Genomic DNA, 22808 nt, shown 5'->3' with positions numbered 1-22808 from the left:
AGCAGCAATCAGAATTATATACGATCTCTGCATGAAACTAATGAATTCATGACAAAGACGACTCCTCAACATGACAAGAGAGAGTGCATCAGTGGTATTCACATCAGGCTTTAATGCCCCAAAACAATCTCACAGCCACGTTCAAACTATAATGGAACTAGAACGGCGGTGTGACACAACATCAGCTGTCCAGGGACTTGCTTGCCCAACCCCACCCAAAATAAAAGTGAAGAACAATGCAGACATTAAACAGGTTTGTTCTCTTCCCCTATTCTCCTCTCTCTGTAAAGCTGTTCATAGACAAAGATATAGCACATTAATTTGTAGAAAATTCCATTCAGGTCAGACAAAACACTTTTTAAACATTAAAAAGTGATTCCTCCTCAGCAGTCTTATAAAATAATTAATTGTAAAATTAAGGTACTATGGTAAAGAAAGAAAAACTACAAGAGGTATATGCCATCAAGTTTGGGGAACACCTCCCTGGCAACTGTTTCTGACCCAAGAGACTTTCTGAATCAACACCTAATACAAGATTTTCTCCTTACGTGTTAGATAGAGATCAGTGTTCTTGTAGTTTAAGGTTGCTTCTCTAGAACAAGGGCACTTCTCACTTAGCTTTCCTCCCCAATAGGAAACACTTTAGAGGCAAACTGCAATGGCAAAAGAATTTGATGCACATAATACTTTTGGTATAAATTAATATTGCCAGAATATTGTTGCGATGTCTGACTCATGCTGGTGGAATCAAGGGAGGCCCTTCTAAGGGCAGAGAGGATTGTTGTGTGGGCAAAAGTGAAGAGAAAAGGCAAACAGTGGATTTGGACACTGTTGAAACAAATACACAGCATCAGAAATAGTTGGAAAAGCAGGAAAAATCCTCAAAACCCGCTGCTATCATCTTGGTAGTTCCTAGACATTTAAGGCTGTAACCTACTATCACACAGCAGAATAGCAAAGCCTTTAAGGTGACTGGCTCAGGTAATCGAAGTAGAAAACAGCTAGAAATAATACTGCTGAGTGATTAGAAGAGAACTGGTTGTAAATTTAAACACCATTTTGATTCATTAATCTCCAACAGCTAAAGACAAACCTAAAGCAAAATTAACATGATTGTAAACTAAGCACTCATATCCTGTGGCTATTTTTTGTCCTGCTGAGAGAGAATGAGCTGATCAAAGAGACACTTCATTGAGAGCAGCAATATTAGTGCTGCTTCAGTGAGCTCACAGTTAGTACCCATTAACTAACCTGTTTTAGAAGCCAGTAAGAACGTAATTAATCTTAGCTTCAATTTGAAGTGAAACAAGGGAGTGACCCATTCATCTCCTGATGGCACTGCTCCTGCCCTACAACCCAGTACAAGATTTTGGTTTTGTTGTTGTTGACCGAGTGAAAAGCCATAATGAATTTCACAATAAAGGACACAAGCATTCGAGACTTCATTGGGAAAGCAGAGCAGAGGTACTGCTCTGCTGGCTCCACATACAGTGGCAAGTGGAAATCCTACCAAGTGATGACAGTTAAGCTCAGATCCACTTTAACTGTCAGTGTGAGGACCTAATAGCCATTAGCAGCAAGCGTGCCTAGAAAAAGACACACCAGTATGATCACACAGTCCCAAAGTCAGGCCCTCCAAGGCAGGCTTAGTGTTTCAGCAGCAACGGGAAGACTGGCTTAACACTGTAGTATTAAGTAATAATGTAGTCGTAGGACAAAGGGCAATGGTTTCAAACTAAAGAAGATTAAATTTAGATTGGATGGTAGAAACAAGTTCTTTACCATGAAGGTGGTGGAACACTGAAACAGGTTGTCCAGGGAGGTAGTTGAGACCCCATCCCTGTAGATATTGAAGGCGATACTCAACAAGGCTCTGGGCAACCTGATCTAGTTGAAGATGCCCCTGCTTACTGCAGAGTGGGTTGAGCTAGATGACCTTTGGATGTCCCTTCCAACCCAAACCATTGTATGATTCTATTCTATGACAATATGAATATTTTATGCATTTACACTTTTTAGTAGCTTATGAGGTTATAAATACCAATATTTCCTAGAGTAATGTTCCTTAAACTGATTAAATTTAAAGCAAATAAAACCAGAACACAACGAAATTTAAAAGCCTTCAACCACCACTCGTTTAAATCCATCCATCTGAAATCTGTCTTCAGCAATCCCACATTCTGCTGTTCACTGTTATCTCTTACCACATATCTTTCAATTTAATGTGATAGATTAGTAAATCTTGAGAACATTTATTATAAAATGCAACTTCCCAGGATTGAATTTCATCTTATTTTTAGATGATATTCATCAAGGCCTAAATATATATATATATACACACACACAAGCTATTGCTGACAAAAATCTTTCTCTAGTGAAATGCAGTACATTACACAGATAAGATCCTCCATATTTTTAAGAAAAATCCAAAGTCTGAATACAATCTTTTTTTTCCTGATAAGTTTTCCCTCTGTCATATGGATAATATTTTAATATCACACAAATATTTTCTCTGCAGCAGTTCCACCATTCAGTTAAGATTTTGTATCTTGAAGCAGAAAGGTTCAGGTGCAGTAGTTGGTACATAACTCCTCATGCATGTATCTGAAATTCCTCAAACTGCCTTCAAAAAGATATGTTTAAAGTTTCACTCTCCTTTAACCATTAAAATATTATAACATTAAAATGTAATAAGAATAAGAAGTACTTTGCCAAATAAAACATGATAAAAATCTTTCTAGATAAAAATGTCTTTATGGGTTGCAATACATAATTCATCCGAGAAAAAGCTACAAAACTGAGAAAACAGAGTAAAATACCACCCCTTCTCTATTTGCATAGACACATTTCTCCACTTATGACACATGAAAATGCACAGTCTATATATTTACATAGCACACCTCCATCAGTACTATCCGTCTAAAACTCTAGAAGCATTCAGATATCACCTCATTTGTGCTACAGAGAATACTTGCTCCTTTAGAATATACCAGCAATTAAAACAAAACAAAACACAACACCTAACCAAACAAACCCAAAGCACTTCCCTAATCAATATCACCCTAAGAACAGATTTTACTTTTCCAATGTGTTATCTGGGTAACATGTACAGACACCAAAAAAGAGCCAAAATTAGCAAGACTTACTTAGTTATCAGGCATTTTTATAGCCCAGGCAATACACCGAAGTTTATGTAACACATATAGCAGAGGAAAGCACTACCTTGAAACAAACTCATCCCAAAAATACACACCTTAAATCAAAATGCTTTTAGCCACTGCTACACATAATATTATGGTGATGAAATAGGAAGAATTCAATAGTTGCATGTTAAAAAGAAGGACACAAATACCTGGCAAACAACAGAAGAATCTTGTTTCCTATGAAAAAAATGTTACTCACAGAATAACCAACCCAATTAGTCTCTTCAGGTCTGTCCTTCAAGGAAGATGCTCAAGTATCTTCAAAAGATAATACTGGAAACCAAAATTTATGAACTCAAGCAAAAACACAGGAAGGATATTGAAATAGCATCTCCACAGCACTATAGAACCACCCCTTTTCCAGAAAAATTAATCTGTTCCTTTCTTCCAGCTGTAACTACCATAAGAACTCATGACTTGACCATCTCACCGCAACTGCCCTTAAACTTTGTTTCCCAGACATCCACTGCCTTTTTTCCTTAATAGTTTACATGATTGAAGCAATCAAGTTAAGGTTGATTAGTCTTAATTTGCATTTAACATTGAAATTGCACCTCAGGAAAAACTTCCATGCTTGACGACCTGTTAATTTTTTCCTATGTGTTGCAGGTGATTTAAATAAAGCATCTGTAGGCAAATGCAGCTACCCTTGAGATATAATAAAGCACTGAAGATTAAAAAAAAAAAAAAAGGAGAAAAAAAAGGGGGGGAAAAAGGGGAAAAAAAAAAGCTATCTAAACTCAGAAAAATAAGGGCAGGGGCAGGTGTTTTCCTCACACAAAATAGATGGTATCAACCCAAGAGAAAAGAATAAGCAGTATACAAACAATGGGTTTCCTGATCTTCAGACCACAGTAGCATTACAAGAATCATAAAAAAGAAAACCATTATAAACTTCTGAGAATAAAAAGGGCAACACTGGAGGTTAAAAATAAAACCAAAACCAACCAAAATTCTCCAAAAAAAAAACTTGCTTGAAAATATGTCAAAGGTTTTTTTTGGCTTTATTGGTGCAGCCTCCTTGCAGAAGCAAATCTGATTTTCAAAGACTTTGAAACATCAGCACAAGTACTGCCATGCAAATAAGTATAAAAAAAATTAAAATAAAGTAGCTTTTAACTCTCTGAGTTTTAGAAGGTTAGGTAGAGCTGTCCTGATAAAAGTAGCTTTGTGTCTGAACACCAAATAGTGGTTTTGTTAGTTTATTCAGGACAAAATCTGTGTTTCTTCAAAGCTTCTTGAAAAACAAAAGGTATTTTACTTCAACAAAGACACGTATACAGAACTCAGAAAACTACAGAACTGATGCATGTGCTAAGCTCAGAGGAAGGCTCTGCTATAGCAAGACATCAAGGCTACTGGGAAGCAAACTCTTTTCCAAAGATTTACTCAACTTTACAAAAACATGGTTTTATTTTGAACTTCTTGCAGGCTTGAATGTGAGTGGGGAATTGTCCTCTAAATGCCATGGTACAGAACAGTCTCAGGGTATTTTGGTTGCTTTAATACCCAGATTATGTTGGCCCAAAATGACATACATGACAGCGAGCACCTGCTGTCTAATTAACGTGTGTTAAATCCTCCCGATACCAACTTAAGAAACACTTGACTTGGTCTTTCTGCTCTTCAGCACTTACTGGATCAGAATAAACGAATACAGGCATGATTTCTGTCATTTTACCTCTCTTCGTCTGGGAAGGGATGTTGAGGAGGTGGCAGCAGAATGGGAATGTCCCTGCGATGCAGGAGGAACAGGTGTGCTGGGGGAACCATCTTTAGCCCGCTCCCCGGTGGGTCCCGCCCTATGGGCACCTCAGATCTTCTCGGCTGCAGGGGTCCTTCAGAACAGAGGTCCCGGGCGGGCAGCAGCCCACTGAGAAGAGTTCCCCCCAGTTTCCAAGCCAGTGGCAGAAATGTCGAGAAGCATCTTCCTGCCGTCCTGCCGGTAAGACAACTCTCCCCATGTGGGGAGTAGGAGACACCTATTTCCTCCTCCCTCAGGAGGGATTCCCACCCGCCTTCCCCCTCCGCCCGTTCAGAAGCAGCTACCGCAGCCTCCCTGCCTCACCTGCCCACCTTCTCTGTCCTGCCAGAAGAGCAGGTTGTGGTATCTCTCGATTTAGGACTTCACGCAACATCTGCCCAGTGCCCTCTGCAGCTCCAGTGAGGGACTCGCCGCAGCCGCCAGGGGGCGACTGGCGGCCGGTCCTGCTCCGCCGGCTACTCTGCCCGTAGGGTGCTCCGTCCCGCCCCATTGGCCGAGCACCGCGGTGGCCATCGGGAAGGAGGCGGTGGGCGCGCGCGGGTAGAAGCGGCGGGCGGTATCGGCCCCTCGCGCTGCACGCTGGTGCGTGCGCGTGCCATGAGAGAGATGAGCGGGTGAGGCGGGGGCGCATCTCTCACGCGGCGTCTTGTCCCGCCGCAGCCCCGGCCGGGTGGGGGCTGGGGGCTCCAGAGGGGTTTGGAGCGGGGAAACCGCCTCCTGTGCGGGAAAACCCGTCTTGCAAATAACTGTTTACACCTTTTCCTTGTGATGGCGGGCACGAATTATAGGCTGGGCTGTTGGCCCCCCCACACTTCCGCACAGGTTCCAAGGAGAGAGCTCTCAGTGGGTTGTTGCCCATATCCTGGTTGCGGCTGTGTACTGGTCTCGGGTGGCGTGTCCCGCTTAAACGCGGGGGAAAAGTGGTTTGAGTGATGGTGTCCAGAGTAAGGTGCTTTAAGTTGCTGACAGTTGTCTGCTGGTTCTTCTTAGGGTGAGATAGAATGCAGGGTATAACTGGTGTTAATTTGGTGAAGGCTACAGAGTTAGGGGTTGTGTTACCAGTTTTGGTGGTTTAGGAGCTGGTTTCTAGTTACTCTTCCCAGATGGTGAGAGAGAAAGAAGCTAGAGTGATACATTTCAGTCTGACCTCAAGAGTTGGATAAATGCCTTCACAGCAAACTCCTGCAATGTGCTGATGGCTGAAGGCAACTCCCTGAACTGTCAGTGTAAATGTGTCCACGCTCTCAGAATATGCAGGGAAAATGGCTGTCAGCTTTGTAATGCTATAAATAAGTGACAAAACCTGGAACAAATCAATTTAAATTAACTCCTTGTATAAAATTAGGATGTATCAGAATAGAAATACATTGGCGCTGTTCATAGTGGTGGCAGATCCTAGTGAGAGCTGGCAAAATATTAAACTACCACAGGCTTCTCATTTAAACAGAAAGCTTGTGGATGAATAGATAGTATGCCATCTATGCTATTTTATCTCAAAATCCCTTCTTTATAAGTCACTCAATAAAACCTTCCAAGTGTTGTTTTCCTCAAATTGTAAAATTAAACTTTCAGTCATATATAAATGTAACAGAAAAAAAAATCTACTATTGATTAAAATAATTTGATGTTAATAATATCTGATCTAGGTGATACTGTCCTTTATGTTCATTTCCAAGTATGATCTCTGTACAAAGAATGGGGCATTGAAAGGCAAATTGTGGCCTTCTGTACAATAGAAAGATGCTAGTGATGTCTAAAAACTATTCATGTTCAGTGAAAATGTTGTGAAGAGCAAGTTGTGCAATGCAATTAACTAAAACATATAGGAAGTTGCTGCTGTGAGTGTCTTGATTTAGATGTAATGCACAGCAATTAAACATGGCTTTCTGTATTTGCTAAGAAAGTGATACTGTAAGAAGGGGCCATTCATTATTAACATTTTTATTTATGAAGTTGATGGTGCGTATTCTGATTGCCAATAAGTCTAAACATGCAGGGCAAGCAGAGGATTGGAAATAAAAATTATGCCTTGCTGTAACTGGAGTTCCAGGGCCAGTGACCTTGTGGGCCTCCAAACCCAGGTGCATGATGTCCTGCTTAACTTAGTTGGGCAGTGAGATGGCTAAACCAGATTTGAACACAGGTGTATGCACACATAACCCTCTGAACTATAACAACTGAGCGTTGTATTAAGAGCACAAAACTTTCCTAATAATGCCTTTCCAAAATCAGTAGAAGCACAGGAAATACATTTAAGTCAAAGACACTGGTGTTAAATTGTTTTATTTAATGTTAGAGGGAAGCTGTGTCCAAAACTGCTGTATGTAGTGTCACCTACAAACTAGTGGATTTCAAAACTTTTTATTTACTGGTGCAAATAAGTGGAATTAAGATGATAGCGAATTGGATCTTTTTAAAAAAAAAAAAAGTAGTTGTGATTTCTAAGTTACATCAAGTTATCTAAAAAGCATAAGCAGAGGGATTTTTTTTTTTCTCATTTATGTTAATGCTGGTTAAAAGAGCAGAAGTTGATTTAGAAACCTGTAAGCTGGAGGGTGTCTTCCACTAAGTTTGTTTTGCTTTTGTGAAATCTTCAGTATTTTGTTTTCTCACACAGTACTTCTAGCCTGCCAAATCAGTCTCCAAAACATTATGGAATTACATCACCAATTAGCTTGGCTTATCCTAAGAACATTGATTTAATTCAAACTCAGAGGCTGATTGAAGCAATGAAGCCATTTGATGTGTTTGAAGATGATAAAGAACTCAATCACAGGTATAACAAGACTGTAAAACTACTTAACTTCTGGGTTTTTTTCTTTTTTTTAAGGCAAACGTAACATGAATTTTCTTTCTAGGTTCATTGTTCTTGGCAAACTGAACAATTTGGTCAAAGAATGGATTGCTGAACTTGGTGAAAGCAAAGTGAGGATTTTTTTTAATACATTTTTTTAAATATGTTCTTATCGCAACAGCTGAAGCCTTTTTATTATTTATTTATTAAAGGCCATACTACCAGGATTTGTGCTTAAGTTCAACTTTTAACTTTTTTCTTCTGGAGTAGAGTTGTAGTAGCTGTCATTGAAACAAAGTATAAAACCTTCAGGTTAAGGTCTTTGTGGCACTTAGAGCAGCTTTGCAAATGTATTATCAGTTGACTTCAACAGTTGTCAAAGCTGAAACAACATGTTGTGGAGTGAGATAGATGGTAAAGGGACACTAGTCTTGCCCCAACTAGCCTACAGTACTCGGTCTTGTTTGAAATTATTACGCTATTCTAGTCTTTTTTATAGTTCTTAAACTGTGCTAATTTATGTGTGTCTGCTGCAGGGAAGGCTAATAATAGGCCTTAATTTGTGTAAACTAATGAGAAGACTGCTATGTTACTCATCCTGGTTTTGAGCTGCAAAGAACAACAGTGTCAGTCTATTAAATTCAGTACAGGAGTGAGAAGACATTGTTCATGGAGACTGTTGTAGTCTTCCTATGTAACTTGTATCCCAGTTAAACTTGCACATAGGTCAATGTGTATCTTTTATTCTCAGCTAAACTTGTGTGCTTCTGCCCACAGAACCTTCCCCCCTCAGTGCTAGAAAATGTTGGTGGAAAGATCTTTACATTTGGATCTTATAGACTTGGAGTACACACAAAAGGTAGGACTTTTGTTGTTTGATTTTGGTTAGAAGGGACCTGAAGATCATCTAGTTCTAGCTACTCTGTGGAGGACACACCTTCTACTAGACCAATGTTTGAAAGTGACTTCCAACAATAACAGAAGAAATGAAATCTCTTTGCAGGTGCAGACATAGATACTCTTTGTGTTGCCCCCAGGCACATTGAAAGATCAGATTTTTTTCAGTCTTTCTTTGACAAACTTAAACATCAGGAAGAAATAAAGAATCTAAGGGTGAGTAAGCTCTCTTCTTGTTCAACTTCTGCAATAAGAATATTCCTGTTAAAGGCTCATATTGGTAGCAAACATCTTATGAGCAAAAGTCAACAAGAAATTGTTGAGCACCTAAAATACTATTTTATTCACCATGAAAATGCTGAATCACTTTCACTTAGTTTCCCCAATGACTGTACATCATATAAGAATCTTTGTGAAACACTTCTCCCCTATCCATGATTTGGAAATGAGTCAGCTGTATCAGAAAGTAAGGTTGTCCCTGGAAATCTTGCCTTAATCCTAGATGTAGCAAGAGGCTAGGAAATAAGGTAATTGTATTCAGGAAGAAGGGGCCACCTGGAAACAAAGGAAGTTGAATGTGATATGAAAAGGCTTCTGCTGGTACCTTCACCATGGTGTTCTTCTGGGTGTACTGTAGGACCTCTAATTCATTCTCCTCTGGTCATGTTCCTTTCTGGGTCCTCTGAGTCTTGGCAGAAGGAATGCACTGTCAGCTTGACATACAATTAATAGGAGCTGTGCTGTAAACATATGAAACTGCTTTTTAAAATCACGCCCAGAAACTTATATTGTGTACCCTGCTTGCATATATAACTGAACTCCTAAGAAGTGTGTATCTTAGCCTGGTTCTTCCTATTTCCTAATTTATTTTTTTGTTCAGAAGCCACTTCGTCTTTATACTGAGCAATGTAGCACTGTAAATCCTGTGTTTTATTGTTGCTTAGGAAAAGTATTTAAGTAGCAGAGAAATATTTTCTCACACAGTTATCCTTTCCTTTACAGGCTGTTGAGGATGCATATGTGCCGGTTGTCAAGTTTGAGTTTGATGGCATTGAGGTAAGCATTTCATTCTTTTTATTAGGAGACTTTTTTTTTTCCCTTTTTTTTGAAATAGGATAACTTTTCCAGGGACCTGTGGCTGTGCTATTTTTGACCACAACACATCCCAGGAGAAGACATTTCAGTAGAATCAGGGAAACAAGCCACTAGGAAGCCTGGCAGACATGGTGGAATATCAGGGGCACCTCTTTCTAAGCCTGTGCTGTAGACCAGAGTAGCCTGCTTGAATAGCATCTCACTAAGGGTAGTGCAGAGTGAGAGTAGAGGCAGTGTATCCATGATCCTGTATGGATCACATGAGTATACTCAATGTTTTATTGCAAATCAGAAATGAAGTTGAGGGTTGTTTAACTTGGAGAAAAGAAAGCTCAAGGGGAGACCTTTATCGATCTCTACAATTACCTAAAAGGAGGTTGGTAGCAAGGTGGGGATTGGTCTGTCCTCCCAGGTAACAAGCAACAAGAAGAAATGGCCTCATGTTCTGCCAGGGGAGGCTTAGGTTGGATATGAGGAAGTTTTTTTTTTTCCCCAAAAGGGTTGTTAAGTCCTGTAACAGGATGCTTAGAGCAGTGGAATGCTTGACACTGAAAGGATGTAAAATGTTTCTGCTGCTGAGGGGCACGGTTTAGTGGTGACATAACAGTGTTAAAGGTTGGAGTTGGTGATCTTAAAAAGGTCTAATCCAACCAAAGCTGCTCTGTGAGGCAGTTTGGAAAATGAAAAGTAAATGGACTCATTTGACTCCCTAGATTTGTAGGAATCCTTCTATCTTGAATACATCTTATACAGTACATGAAGACCTGCATGCTGTAGCATCTAAGCAAGTTACAGCTTGGTATCACTATCATGAAGACACTCAATGACCTTGTGTGGCCTTTATCTGGTACAGACATTCACAGAATAATTTTCTTCCCTCAGACTGTATTAAAATCCTTAGAATCCAAAAGGCTTACTGCATAAATGCTCTCTCCTTTGCTGAAATATAGTTGAGGTGACTGAACTTAGGCCCTCATTCATTGATTAACGTTAAGCTCCCTTTTAATAGAAATTCTAAGTTTAATCTTTTAAACTTTAACTCCCTCCTTTCTAGTTCTAAAAGAAATGGGTGATGCAATGAAGCTTTTATAAATAAAATATGGAATTTCTAGCAATTTTCCGAAGTTTTCTGCAAATATATCTCTTGGGAGATGTACCTATAGGCACATAATTCTATATATGAAGTTAACCATACATTTTTAGACTTGGATAACTGTCCCCGACTAGCCTGCTGTTTGCAAACTGTGCAGCATTTGAACTCATGGTTTACCTTTTTCTCCTCTTAAGATCGACCTGGTGTTTGCACGGTTATCGATGCCAACTGTTTCTGACAATCTGGATCTTCAAGATGACTCATGCCTGAGTAGCCTGGATATCAGATGCATACGAAGCTTAAATGGTAAGCATATTTACACACCTTTAAAAAGTAAGCGTTACTTAAATTGGTGTAGGATGCACATTACACAACCCAAGTTTGCATACAAGATGCAGAAATACATCTCCTGTATGTTTCACATCTGGGGAGGTGGTGAGTGATCTTAAATTTAGATATTTCAAGGAGTTGTGTGTTTAGGTAGACCAATATGTATGTTTTTTCAATCAGTTTACCACATAAACTATTTCCTAAGTAGGTAGAACACTTGATAAACAATGTGTGATAGTTTGTTTTAAAAAAAAAAAAAAAAATCTGACACCTGAAGCCTTACTTCCTCACTGTTTAACACTGACTGGTTTAATAGCTCCTGGCTGTCAAAGGAAACCTGTTAACTGTAGTATAAACTGTGAAAAAGCTGTTGAGGGCACCAGTTACCTGGAGGGATAATTACTAATGTTATATGTAAGATATAATTTTTAAGGTAATACGAAGCAAGTAATCTGAATTTATTTTCATAAACTTGGATGATAAACTGTAAGCTCTTGATCCAGTATAGCATAGAACTGACTTGTGCCTGTTAATAGGAACTTCAGTACTTCATTTTTTTTCTTACAGGCTGCCGTGTTACTGATGAAATTTTAAATCTTGTGCCAAATAAAGAGAACTTCCGGCTCACGCTCCGTGCAATTAAACTCTGGGCAAAAAGTGAGTGATGTCTAATGTAATCTTTAAACAGCACCTCATGCTAAAAAAATAAAGACCATTAGAAGTACTTCAGCTTTTGAAGGCTGTTTAGATGACAAACTAAAAACTGGGATGTTTGTGTTGTGATTCAAGGTCTGTCCATGTGGTCAAATCTCTGGTTTTTAATAGGGGTAGAACGGGGACAAGAGGGGAATCTGACTAGAAATGATAAAAAGACAAGTATAAAAGCTTGATACATAAGGAGTAAGAAAACACTGTTTGTGGATGTGGATTGAGCAAGTGCTAGGAGAATGGCAGAACTTTTTTCCTAAAGGAAGCTGACGTGAAGCTCTAACAGTGTAGGCTGTTTTGGGAAGTAGTGTGGTAATGATTTTTCTCATCACTGTAAAAACCAACATTTTGGGTTTCACTGCACTGTGAAAATAAATGACTTTGAGGCTGAAGCATACTAAGCGTTCTATAGATTGTGCAGTCAATGCTGTCAATCTGAAGGAACATAATTGGAATTTGAAATACTACAGACTAACTATAATGTGTCCGTTGCAGGACGTGGCATTTATTCCAACATTCTGGGATTTCTTGGTGGTGTTTCCTGGGCAATGCTTGTGGCCAGAACATGTCAGCTCTACCCCAATGCTTCAGCTTCAACTCTTATCAATAAGTTCTTCTTGATTTTTTCAAAATGGTAAGATCTATTTTTTGACTATTTTAATTTGCATACAGAAGTAACTTTCAGAGGTAGCTCTTTATATTTACACCACCAACATTCAATCCTTCCCTGAATTACATAGCAGTTTTGAATGTACAATTAATTACTGACCTCTCCTCTGTAGGGAGTGGCCAAATCCTGTCTTGCTCAAACAACCAGAAGACAACAACCTTAATTTGCCAGTGTGGGACCCTAGGGTATGTAGACATTGAATTCAGAAGCCTTAAACTTTCTTGTAATCTGAACTGATGCTAAGCAAAATTGTTTTAACATCACAGGTGAATCTATCAGATAGATACCATGTAATGCCTATCATCACACCTGCCTATCCACAGCAGAACTCCTCTTACAATGTATCTACATCAACACGAGCGGTAATGGTAGAGGAGTTTAAACATGGTAAAGTTCTTTCCATGCTTATTAATCAACTAAAAAGTATAATTCTTTCTCTATGCAACTGCATTACCTGCATTGGTTATATTCTGCAACATGTTCCACCCTTTTGGGTAGAACAGGTCTCTAGGAAGTATGCTTATTGCAGTTAATAAGGTGCCACTGAACTGGTGTAATAGACCTGCATTGTGTCGAGGGAATTCCTGCTTTTGTCTGTCAGTTAACGCCCATAATCTTTATCTTGTAAAGTTTATATCATGCTCTGCTAGTCTCAAAAACAAAATAGTAATAGGGTTTTCAACATTAATTCTAGGACTTGCAGTCACCAATGAAATTCTTCAAGGAAAATCCGGGTGGTCCAAGCTATTTGAACCACTGAACTTCTTTCAAAAGTACAAGTACGTATGAAATTTGTTGTCTGGACTTGAAGTGATTTACCTACAGCTTAGAGTAGAGAGTTTTAACTTGTCATCTAAATAGAAAATGTCACTAGAATCTGTTTTTCACAAACAAGGCAGTCATATGAATTTTGGTAAGGATAAGTATAGGGAAGATAAAACTGTATATGTTATGACACCTTATTTTTATTAGAAATATCAACTGATAATTAGAATGCATCATAATGGAATTCTAAAAGATGTAATCAGATTTCCTTCAGCTATTACTGTGATGAATACCATCTCTGAATATCATCTGTCTTGTCTGGATGTCGTTTTAAGGCAGTTTTGGTTTCTCTTGAAGGAATGTATTGTCCTGAACTACTATATTAATTTTCATTTTCTTCTAGGCACTACATTGTGCTGACTGCTAGTGCCTCCACTAAAAAACATCACTTGGAGTGGTAAGTCATGGTTGAAATGTGGGTTCAATGCATAATTGAAACTCAAATTGTTGCACTTTCTTTTTGTTAACTTTATTAATGAATGAAGTATTAAACTGTGCAACTAGGCAGGGAATATGGTATCAAGTTAAGCAGATGGTTCATCAGCCAAATTAAAAGCTTTCTTGTGAAGGGAAATTAACATAAATCTTGCTGTTTAAGAAGTTAACCTACAGATCTGAGTAATAAGAAGAAACAAAGAGGGCTAGCGTGCATGTGCCTAAGGGTCAGATGCTCCACATCCAAGAGAAGCAAATGCTAGGAGTCAACGAAAACTAGTTACCAAGCACTGCTCAATTAGGAAAATGTTCCTTGTTGCAGAGACTGAAGCAAACAGGAATTGCTCGATGTAACCAGATATGTAATGGACACTGGAGAACTAGATGTTTTACTGATTTAGAGCAGTGGTCCAAATGTTTTTGATCATTCACTCAGCTCAGCAAAAATTTTTAAACACATACTTGAAATAGATATCTTGTTATTTAAACATAACTACTGTGTCATGGACACTGTTAAAAACAAGTAAATATCTCTTGTTCTTATTAGGATTGGCCTGGTTGAATCAAAAATTCGTGTGCTGGTTGCCAATTTAGAAAGGAATGAATTTATCACCATTGCACATGTGAAGCCACAGGCTTTCCCTGGCAAGCAAGAAATCCATAAACAGTGAGTTTCATTACTTCTCTAAAATAGTTTGGCAAAATTAGTGTTGTTTGTTTATATTTGTTCACTACGGGCAAAGTTCTGAGCATGTCAGATCTTTTTAGAGAAGGGAGAACTTGGCATACTTCTCTCTGAAGAACTTAAGAATGGGCTGACTCTATTCTTTAACTGCTGTGTACAACTAAACCATTTGTTTTAGTCCTTTCTTGAGAAGTAAGTATCAGTATCCAAATAACTGGCATCTGTGCCTAAATGATTTGTGAACCTTTCTTTTTAGGAATGAATGTGTGTCAATGTGGTTCCTTGGAATAGTATTTAAGAAAGTGGAAAACGCAGAAAGGGTTAACATTGATTTAACATCCGTTATACAGTCATTCACAGATACAGGTAAGCAGCTTATATTTTGCTCTAGTCTTGTGGAGTTTCTTTTTGTGTTGTAGTGGAAGTTACTTTGCAAAGTGACTTGTACTCTCTTCTGGTATTAGGTATTTCTATAGAAAGCAACGTATAAATTAGCTTTAAAAATGTATTATTTTGATAAGTCCATCTTGAAACAAAAGTACATACTACTGTCATATAGCGTATGTGAAATAACAGTTCTGCAGATCATAGTAAAAACACTCCCAAGGGAAATGGATTTTATGTAGGGAAGCCAGGAAATGTCCATTTATTTGGTATAGTAGCAGCACTTGTCAAATACAGTTTTTAGTTGCTGAACTTTGAAAGTGGCAATTAGCTGTATCAGGCTCTAAAAAGAGTTATTAGTGCCTGTTGACAGTATTTTTCCAAAGTAACAGTTTGTGTATGACATGATCTCAGAACTTTGAAAGTCAGTGACTTGTCATGTTGCAATTACATGCAGTCTTGTGTCTAAACCTTCATGATCATCTTCTGTTATTACTTTTGATAGATATAGGAATCAAGTAGTAGTGCAAATGTTGTTAGATGATTCTAGAATAAAGAGGTTTTTGGGGTGAGTAGTCAATTGAAAATACAGATCTTTTCCATGAGCTGTTTACTACTTCTGAAGTTGATTGCTCTTGTGCCTTTCAGCAGTGGATGTGTTTTGTCAGGTTCATGCCTAGGTATCAGAAGTGAGTTACATGATTAGCAAACCACAGCTGTGACTGAGCACATAAATGCATATTTGAACTTACAGCTCTTATGTATCTGGTCTGTACTAGATGTGAACTGGGCATCTTAAGTCACATTCATCCTCTTGAGGCTGTATGTGGAGTGCTTGAGTAGCATTTCACACTCAATTAGGCTAGAAACGTCTTGCTTTTTGTTTGGACTGGACACAAAGGCTTGCTGTTTCTGAAGAAACTATATGTAGCTCTGACAAGCACTTAATGCAAACGTCCCCACTAAACTACAACATTACATTTCCTCTTAGTTTATAGGCAAGCCAACAACCTCAACATGTTAAAGGAAGACATGAAGATTGAGGCAGCTCATGTGAAGAGAAAGCATCTCCACTATCTTTTGCCTGCAGAAACCTTACAGAAAAGAAAGAAGGTATAATAAAAATTTTACTCCTATGGCAATTTTTTTTCTTCAATAATTTCTTGAACACTTTGTTATTTTTGTTTCAGCAAAGCATGCCAGATACTAGTCAAAATGTTAGTGGGCATTACTGCAAAAGAACGTCTTCAGATAAAAGCCATTTGGACAGTTCTAGAGGCATGGACTCCAGAACATCAAATAATTCCTCTCCATTAAATAAGATACCTAAACTGGACAACTCTACAGCAGAGATGGAAAGGTTAGCGCTCTAACTGCTAAGAAGTTGCTGCTTTTAAGTGACTTGCAATGCGACTGCAATCTAGAATTTCTTTTTTGAATCTGTGTATCATAAGCATGTGGAAGAGCTCTAATCGCTTCAGCAACAAAGCTGGTGTCTCCTTTGGGCATACAGGGAGAGATGGGTTAAAGAAATCCTTGAAAAGCATAATTTAGTGTTCATGAACATATAGGAATGAAGAATTATATAGTGAAGTCCAAATAACTTCTCTAGTATATCTTAAGTTAGTGTGTAAATTGAAGATGGAGTGTTTTATGTGTAGATAACTGTTCTTCCTAACAAAAAGCATGGCTAATGCCAGGCAGTACTCCATTCCAGTGGAGTGCTAATCTTGATCACAGAAACACTAGAACTGGTGCTGACTTAGTGGAGCTGTATGTCGACTCAAGCAGTTAAAGCGTCTGTCACTTCCTAGGATTTCTGTCCATCAGCTACTACAGCATGAGAGGAATATATAATCTAGAGAGTAATAGCTCAATACTACCAAATGTGTAATGCCTGCTGTGTTCAGACCCCTTGGTCCTGTAGGAATAGAATGAAGAAAATGTTTTAAAATGTGAAAAAATCATATGCACATATGGATAAAGCACATGCATTCATTATAAGCAGCATAGAATGCTGGATATACTAAGCTGGAAAACAGTACCAGAACATAGAGGCTACCTAAAAAAAATGCTCAAGTTTAAATTTGTGGTCTGAAGTTAAACAAAATTAAGATCTCATGCTAGATTGCTTGTGAGTGTGTTTAGTAGAACTGTGACAATGAGCTAAGATGATAGATGTCTTGCATGAACTTTCTGGAAATGAAATGTAGAATGTTACAAACAGTCTAACTCAAGCATCTAATGTTTACAGAAGTGCTCTATATCAGAGATCCAACAGTGCTAACCACAGAGAGAAGATGCCTCCTATTGCTATGCCATCAGTGTCTATGGGACTGTCCTTTCCTGCTACTGATACAAGTACGTATTGAAGCAGTGGGTGGAATACAGCCTTCAATTTCATGGATGATCTCTAAAAGCTCCATGTCTCCTACAGAAATGGAGGCTACAGTTGCAGTACGAACATTGGGACCTCCAGTTGTGTTTGCCATTCCAGGGCATAATGTAGCTTCTCAATTCAGAGCGCATTCTGTCCAAGGACAGCATGAATTAAGTGGGACTTCAAGTACAGACCCTAGGAAGTCTGCACCTAAACGACCTTATTCACCAACCTCTGAAGGATGTTATTTACCGACATTGGAAGAATGCCCCAAAAAAACAGTAGACAGAGAAAAGGTAAGGAAGGGCAGCTAGGCCCATGAGGGTTTGAAGTAGTATTGATTATGGATTAATTATTTACAGAACATTGCACTGAATCACAGAATGCTAGGGAAGGACCTTGAAAAATCATCTAGTCCAATCTCACTGATGTAGAATGAATGAACTAACTGAGAAGAAACATACATAAACAACCCAAATGGATTCAGGAATCTAAATTTCATCATGATGGTATTTTTGCTAGGATGTAGTTATGAGAAATTGTCTTGAATATAGTGTATAGCTGGTTTTTGTGGGTTTGATTCCCCACCCCCCCCCCCCCCCAAAATAGTGACTGTTTCTGATCTGGTGGCAGTAAAACACTGCAGTACTTGCCTACTACTGCACTGAGTAATTGCTGAGTGAACTGACTCATTTGGAAGTAGTTTCTAAAAAAAAATTCAGAAAAAAATGTCTCAAAATGAAGAGAATATGAATCTTATAACTGTAAAAGTATGACTTCATCTTGTTCCAGCAGATAATTTTTGAATGCCTATTTGATAGTTCTGCTGCTTTAAAATCAGCAGCCTGTTTAGTAGGTCATCCACTGCAGAAATGACAGTGTGGAGCTGCTTGTGAAATTTTGGTTTTGTGAAAGCTTTAGAATAATGCTGATTTGAGGCAGAGGCCAAGAACAGCTAGAAAAAAACTCAATTTTGATGCCTGTAAAGAGTCAACTTACAGAGGTGTTAAAATATTTCAAGTAAAAATATCAAGGTTTGGGTAGTAAGACTGAGAAGCTTGAGATTCCTATGTGGAAATCATAGACTTCTCTAAATGTTGTGTTAAGAACGGCCACTAATATGTGTAATGTGTTGACTGGAAGCTGTACTCAAATATTTGGTAGTTTTAGTAGAGCACTTATCCTGTGTATTCTGTTCTAGTTAACTGGACAGGATTCAGCATTTGGAGTTGGTGGACGTCCAGAAGATGTTGGGTGCACATCTACAGAAAATGTAATTTTGACATGCTTTTCCTTGCTGGACTAGTTGAAAAGCTGAATGGATTGTTCTAGTGCCTAGGCTACCTCACAAACACTCAACACATTTGTTGACATAAATGGCTAAGAGCATATTTTTGTTTATTTCAGTTGTCATTTCCTAAATACTACACCTGTACAACCTTTCTGTTAAATGTTACTCTAAGGTGATTTGATAGTACCTAGCTTTTTGCCATGCTTGAAATTGGATTTTATCTTTGTTTTCATCCACTTGATTCATTTCTGTGAACTAAACTACTATAAAGACTAAAGCATTTGGCCTTTCAAAGGGAGGATAGAGTTTTATATTGAGTGCAACTTCCTACTGAAGCAAACTCTTGAGGGCACATCCTCAAATCAAGATGTGATCTTGTTAGAGTGAAGGCTGAAATACCTGAAGTGCTGTATGTGTACATAAAGGGCTTCTAAAAAGGCAACAAGTTGGAGGTTGTTCAGTGCTTACATGTTCCTAAGTATCCTAACTGCCAGACCTGGCTGTCTCAAGTTGTGATTTTGAAAATGCTGCCTAATAAATCCCTCCTGGCTTTTTTAGGATGTCTGTGGAGAAACCTTTATGCAGATTCCAGTTATCGACTCATCAAGATCACAGGTATTATTTATTGGGACTTTATTCATAGGTAAAGCCAAGGCTAGATTTTTTTATGTACAAAATCTTACATGCCATTAATCCTTGGACGCTTGTATCTAAGTAGTTGCTAAGCTTTTGCCTATCATGCAACTCTTTTGTGTCACGTAAACTGTTCTGAAATGGAGGATTAGAAGACTAAGTTATCTGGACAGTATTGATGTTCTTGTTTTCCCAAACCATAGATCTAAGCACAATGTTAGCTTTCTCTATTAGGCTGTTGAGCAGCTTGGGAACTAATCTCTTTACCCCTTGGGAATATAATTATCTCAACTGATACTGGGAAACAAGTGTGCAGTGGAGAAAATGCTCTTCCTCTGTAAACTGGTGAGAACTGAAGTGATGTGGTAAAAAAATCGTCCTCTAACTATTTGGACTTGGGCCATATTGTTTAGTACATAATGTTGTTAATATTCAGTTAGGAAAGGGTTTATCTACTGCTACTTCTGAATTAATTAATATAAAACTTCCTTTTTTCCCCTGTGGCATCTTTTTGTGTGTTTTAGAGGCTCTCCAGTAAAGAACTCCCAGATTCATCATCTCCTGTTCCAACAAATAGTATTCGTATTATTAAAAGATCCATCAAACTTACCCTTAATGGGTAACCAGTATCTCTTCTGGGTAAAGGTGATGAAAACTGCATGTTTAGTGATCCATATTATCAGTGTGTACTGTAGTTACTAACAAACTGTGGGAGGTTAGTGTTGCCCTACTGCAACTGGCCAGTTAAAATCATGTTTTATTGTGTTGTTAGATGCTTGCTTGTTTTTGACCTACTCTTGTAACAGTTATCTTTGTTAGTCTTAAAAGCCTTATCTGTCACTAGCTAAAACAGCTTCTCTAAAAGCCACAAAAAAAGCATCTGTCCTGTGACTTGAATTTCTGTAAACAGGGTTAACTAGTCACTGCAACCACATACTGGTTTCAAGTGAACGTGCTTGTATTGATTTGTTTTCCTTGCTCATGTACATATATTGTTCTTTAATTTTCCATTTGGCACATACACTCTGGTGCATTTGACACTGGGGCACAGCCTCCTCAGCTGGTAGCTTTCCACTGCCTATCACAGCCATGTACCACACAAGTTCTGCCTCCCATGGAGGCCTGTAAATAATTAAAATATTGAAGAAAATGCAGCAGAAGATTCTACCAAGGTATGGAGATGATGCCATGCTATCTGGTTTTTGTCCTTAAGACTGATCCACCATGAAAACTGAGGGATTTGGTGCTGTTATCATTGGGTACTAAACTAAATTCAGAACATGTAGGTGAAGATGTATTTAAACATTGCAGCAGCTGGGTCTATTGGGATGATACTACCCGCATGCAAGCTGCAGCTATGAAAGCAACAGGCATGCAGAAAGTGGTTCCAGAGAAACCCTGAAAGCTGTTCTAAATGGTTACAGGAAAATTTGTAGTATTCTTAAGTCCAGGTCTATAAACTGATAACCCTGCTTACCCAGTTACGTGCATTAAGATTTTTTTTTTTGAGGGGTGGGAACAAATTCCCATTGTATGAAACAAATATTGTTACCTCTCTATTGTAATTTCTTTACAATTTGGTGGGTTTGTAAATGAAATTGTATGTTTTTTTCCAGAGTATTTTTGTATGTACCAAAAAAGACTATCTTCCAAAGAGAAATCTTCACTTTTTTTTTTAATGCAAATGGGATCTGCTTAAAATACCAAACAACTAATCAATTGTAAGTCAAGGGGCCAGTGTTATACACACAAAAAGTGTTCTACAAAATGGTACTGTCATGCTAGAGTAAATCTGAAGAGACTGGGAGTACTTCTTGCTTGCTTCTAGAATTTCCAGGTTTTGAATTAATACCATCTGAATAGCGTAGTTTGCGAACTGCATTGATAGCTGAACTCCAAGTGTGCACAACAGATACCCCTGAATCCTTTTAAAATTAATTGCTTGGCTTAAACAGCAGTTCTGAGTTCTGATTGCTTTAAGCGTCCACCTAAACCTTAGTGATAAGACCAACAGAATATAAAGGAGTAAGAAGAGCCATGTATATTGGAAGGTCTCCATACTCTTGCATTCTACCTTCTCCTAGTACTCCACACTTGTGGAGAAAGCATGACTCTACTTATCACAATATACTTATTTTTTTTTCCTTATCACCTCTGGTTTCCACCTTGCTTCAAGTGCAGTTTATCTCTTAGAAAATTTATCGTAGTGGGTTTGAGAGGTCCTATTCTTCCCCCTCCCCTCCAAAAAACCCAAAACTTATACTGGAAGGCTTAGGTTTAGTCACAGGTTAAAATAAAGAAACGGTACCCATGTTACTTAAGTGGCTTTTAGTAGAACTACACCTTGAGTTTATGAAGTTGTTACCTTGGTTTTGTGACCTGTGTTAAAACCGTGGTATTTAAATATTGTCAAGTCAGTGCACTAGTTACAGTAGCTATACAACTTCAGCACCTGTGTAAATAAAAATACATTGTGGATTTGAAGGAATTAAAAGTGAAGTAGGTAATAAGAAAAACAGTGAAGCAAACACAAAATGTTTTGTAGCACTCTAGAGCCCTATAATATTACCATGCTTTAAACAAATTCTTCCACTTCAGTGTTTCAGCACATGTGTTTATGCAACTAGTCTCTAACCTGGCTAATGGACATTGAAGTATATATATCTTTACACAGACTGATTTTTCTTCTAATGCACTTTTTAGTGATCTTCTAATTGCTTTTGTTTTGTTTTGGTTTTTTTTTTTTTCCTTCCCTCACTCTCAGGGCTTTAAGAAGTGGTGTAGGAAGAAATTTAGATTAATAGTTTCTTGGACTTGATCCAGCATAGGTGAGATTATACACTTTATCTTAATATACCTGCCTCAATGCTTGGCCCAATGCTAAGTGACATCAATGTTCTGGGGTTTCCCTGGATGTTACAGAAGTTCGATATTACCCTGGGACTAGTCAAATTAGACATCAATTTTTAACTGCAACAATTCAATCTTTTCCTTTTTTTTCCTAGAGCAGGTCAAGTTCCTCATGAATAAAGACTCAGTGGCAGAGGCTTTCTTCCTGCAAACTTTGCTCTTTTCTTATCTGCTTGCTTTGCTGATGGCTGTATGTGTGGCTTGGAGATCCAGATGAAATGGGTGAGGGATGCATGATACATCTGCAGAAAGGGGAGCAGCTCTGTGTTGAAATTCTGTGGTCAGTAACTTTGTGCAAGACATTCCATTGCAGGAATTAACATCTCTTAGCTTTGCTTATTAGATACAAGCAAAGAAACCCTTAATGTGCAATAGCAGAAGTGGAGATGATTTTAATGGATATGCTTGTGAAGAACTAAGCAAGCAATAGAATATTTGGGTTTTGCCTTAACCAGTAAAAGGCAAATTGAAATTAGAAGCAAGGGCTTAACTTATTGCTGCCTTTATGTAATACTTGATGACATAAGCTGTTTGGCCTAAAACCCAAGCAAAAACTCCTAGATGAGTTTTTGCAGTTACCTCATTGTGCTTCTTATAAAGAGCCCTGTTTTCTGTATTACTCCAGTAAATGAGAAACTGTGGTTGTAGTGTGCTTGCATACCTCTGTGCAGCTGAAAGGGTCTGGAGGTGCTCTGTGCCTTGTCGCCTGA

At 38.4% G+C, this 22808-nt stretch overlaps 1 protein-coding gene across 1 annotated transcript; it reads left to right on the top strand.

Moving 5' to 3' along the window:
- Positions 1-5736: 5736 nt before the first annotated feature.
- On the top strand, positions 5737-19811 carry PAPOLG (poly(A) polymerase gamma). The gene is made up of 22 exons (XM_054383755.1): positions 5737-5891; positions 7586-7744; positions 7827-7893; positions 8540-8621; positions 8766-8875; positions 9662-9715; positions 11042-11153; positions 11745-11834; positions 12381-12519; positions 12668-12740; positions 12822-12942; positions 13250-13334; positions 13724-13777; positions 14363-14482; positions 14757-14866; positions 15876-15997; positions 16075-16244; positions 17139-17245; positions 17322-17560; positions 18466-18537; positions 19114-19170; positions 19713-19811. Exons 1-22 carry the CDS (start codon positions 5737-5739, stop codon positions 19809-19811), a joined length of 2397 nt encoding a protein of 798 aa, XP_054239730.1.
- Positions 19812-22808: the final 2997 nt, after the last annotated feature.

Source organism: Indicator indicator, chromosome 9 (assembly GCF_027791375.1).
Source record: "Indicator indicator isolate 239-I01 chromosome 9, UM_Iind_1.1, whole genome shotgun sequence".
Classification (NCBI taxonomy): Eukaryota; Metazoa; Chordata; class Aves; order Piciformes; family Indicatoridae; genus Indicator; species Indicator indicator.
The sequence above is the reverse complement of the archived record's forward strand: the minus strand, read 5'-3'. Positions and strand labels throughout refer to the sequence as shown.

Coding starts and splice junctions, on each gene's coding strand:
- PAPOLG (XM_054383755.1), top strand. CDS start 5,737: ATGGCGGGCACGAATTATAGGCTGGGCTGTTGGCCCCCCCACACTTCC. Junction 12,741..12,821: donor TGCCAGTGTGGGACCCTAGG/GTATGTAGACAT, acceptor TTAACATCACAG/GTGAATCTATCAGATAGATA. Junction 15,998..16,074: donor CCTTACAGAAAAGAAAGAAG/GTATAATAAAAA, acceptor TTTTTGTTTCAG/CAAAGCATGCCAGATACTAG.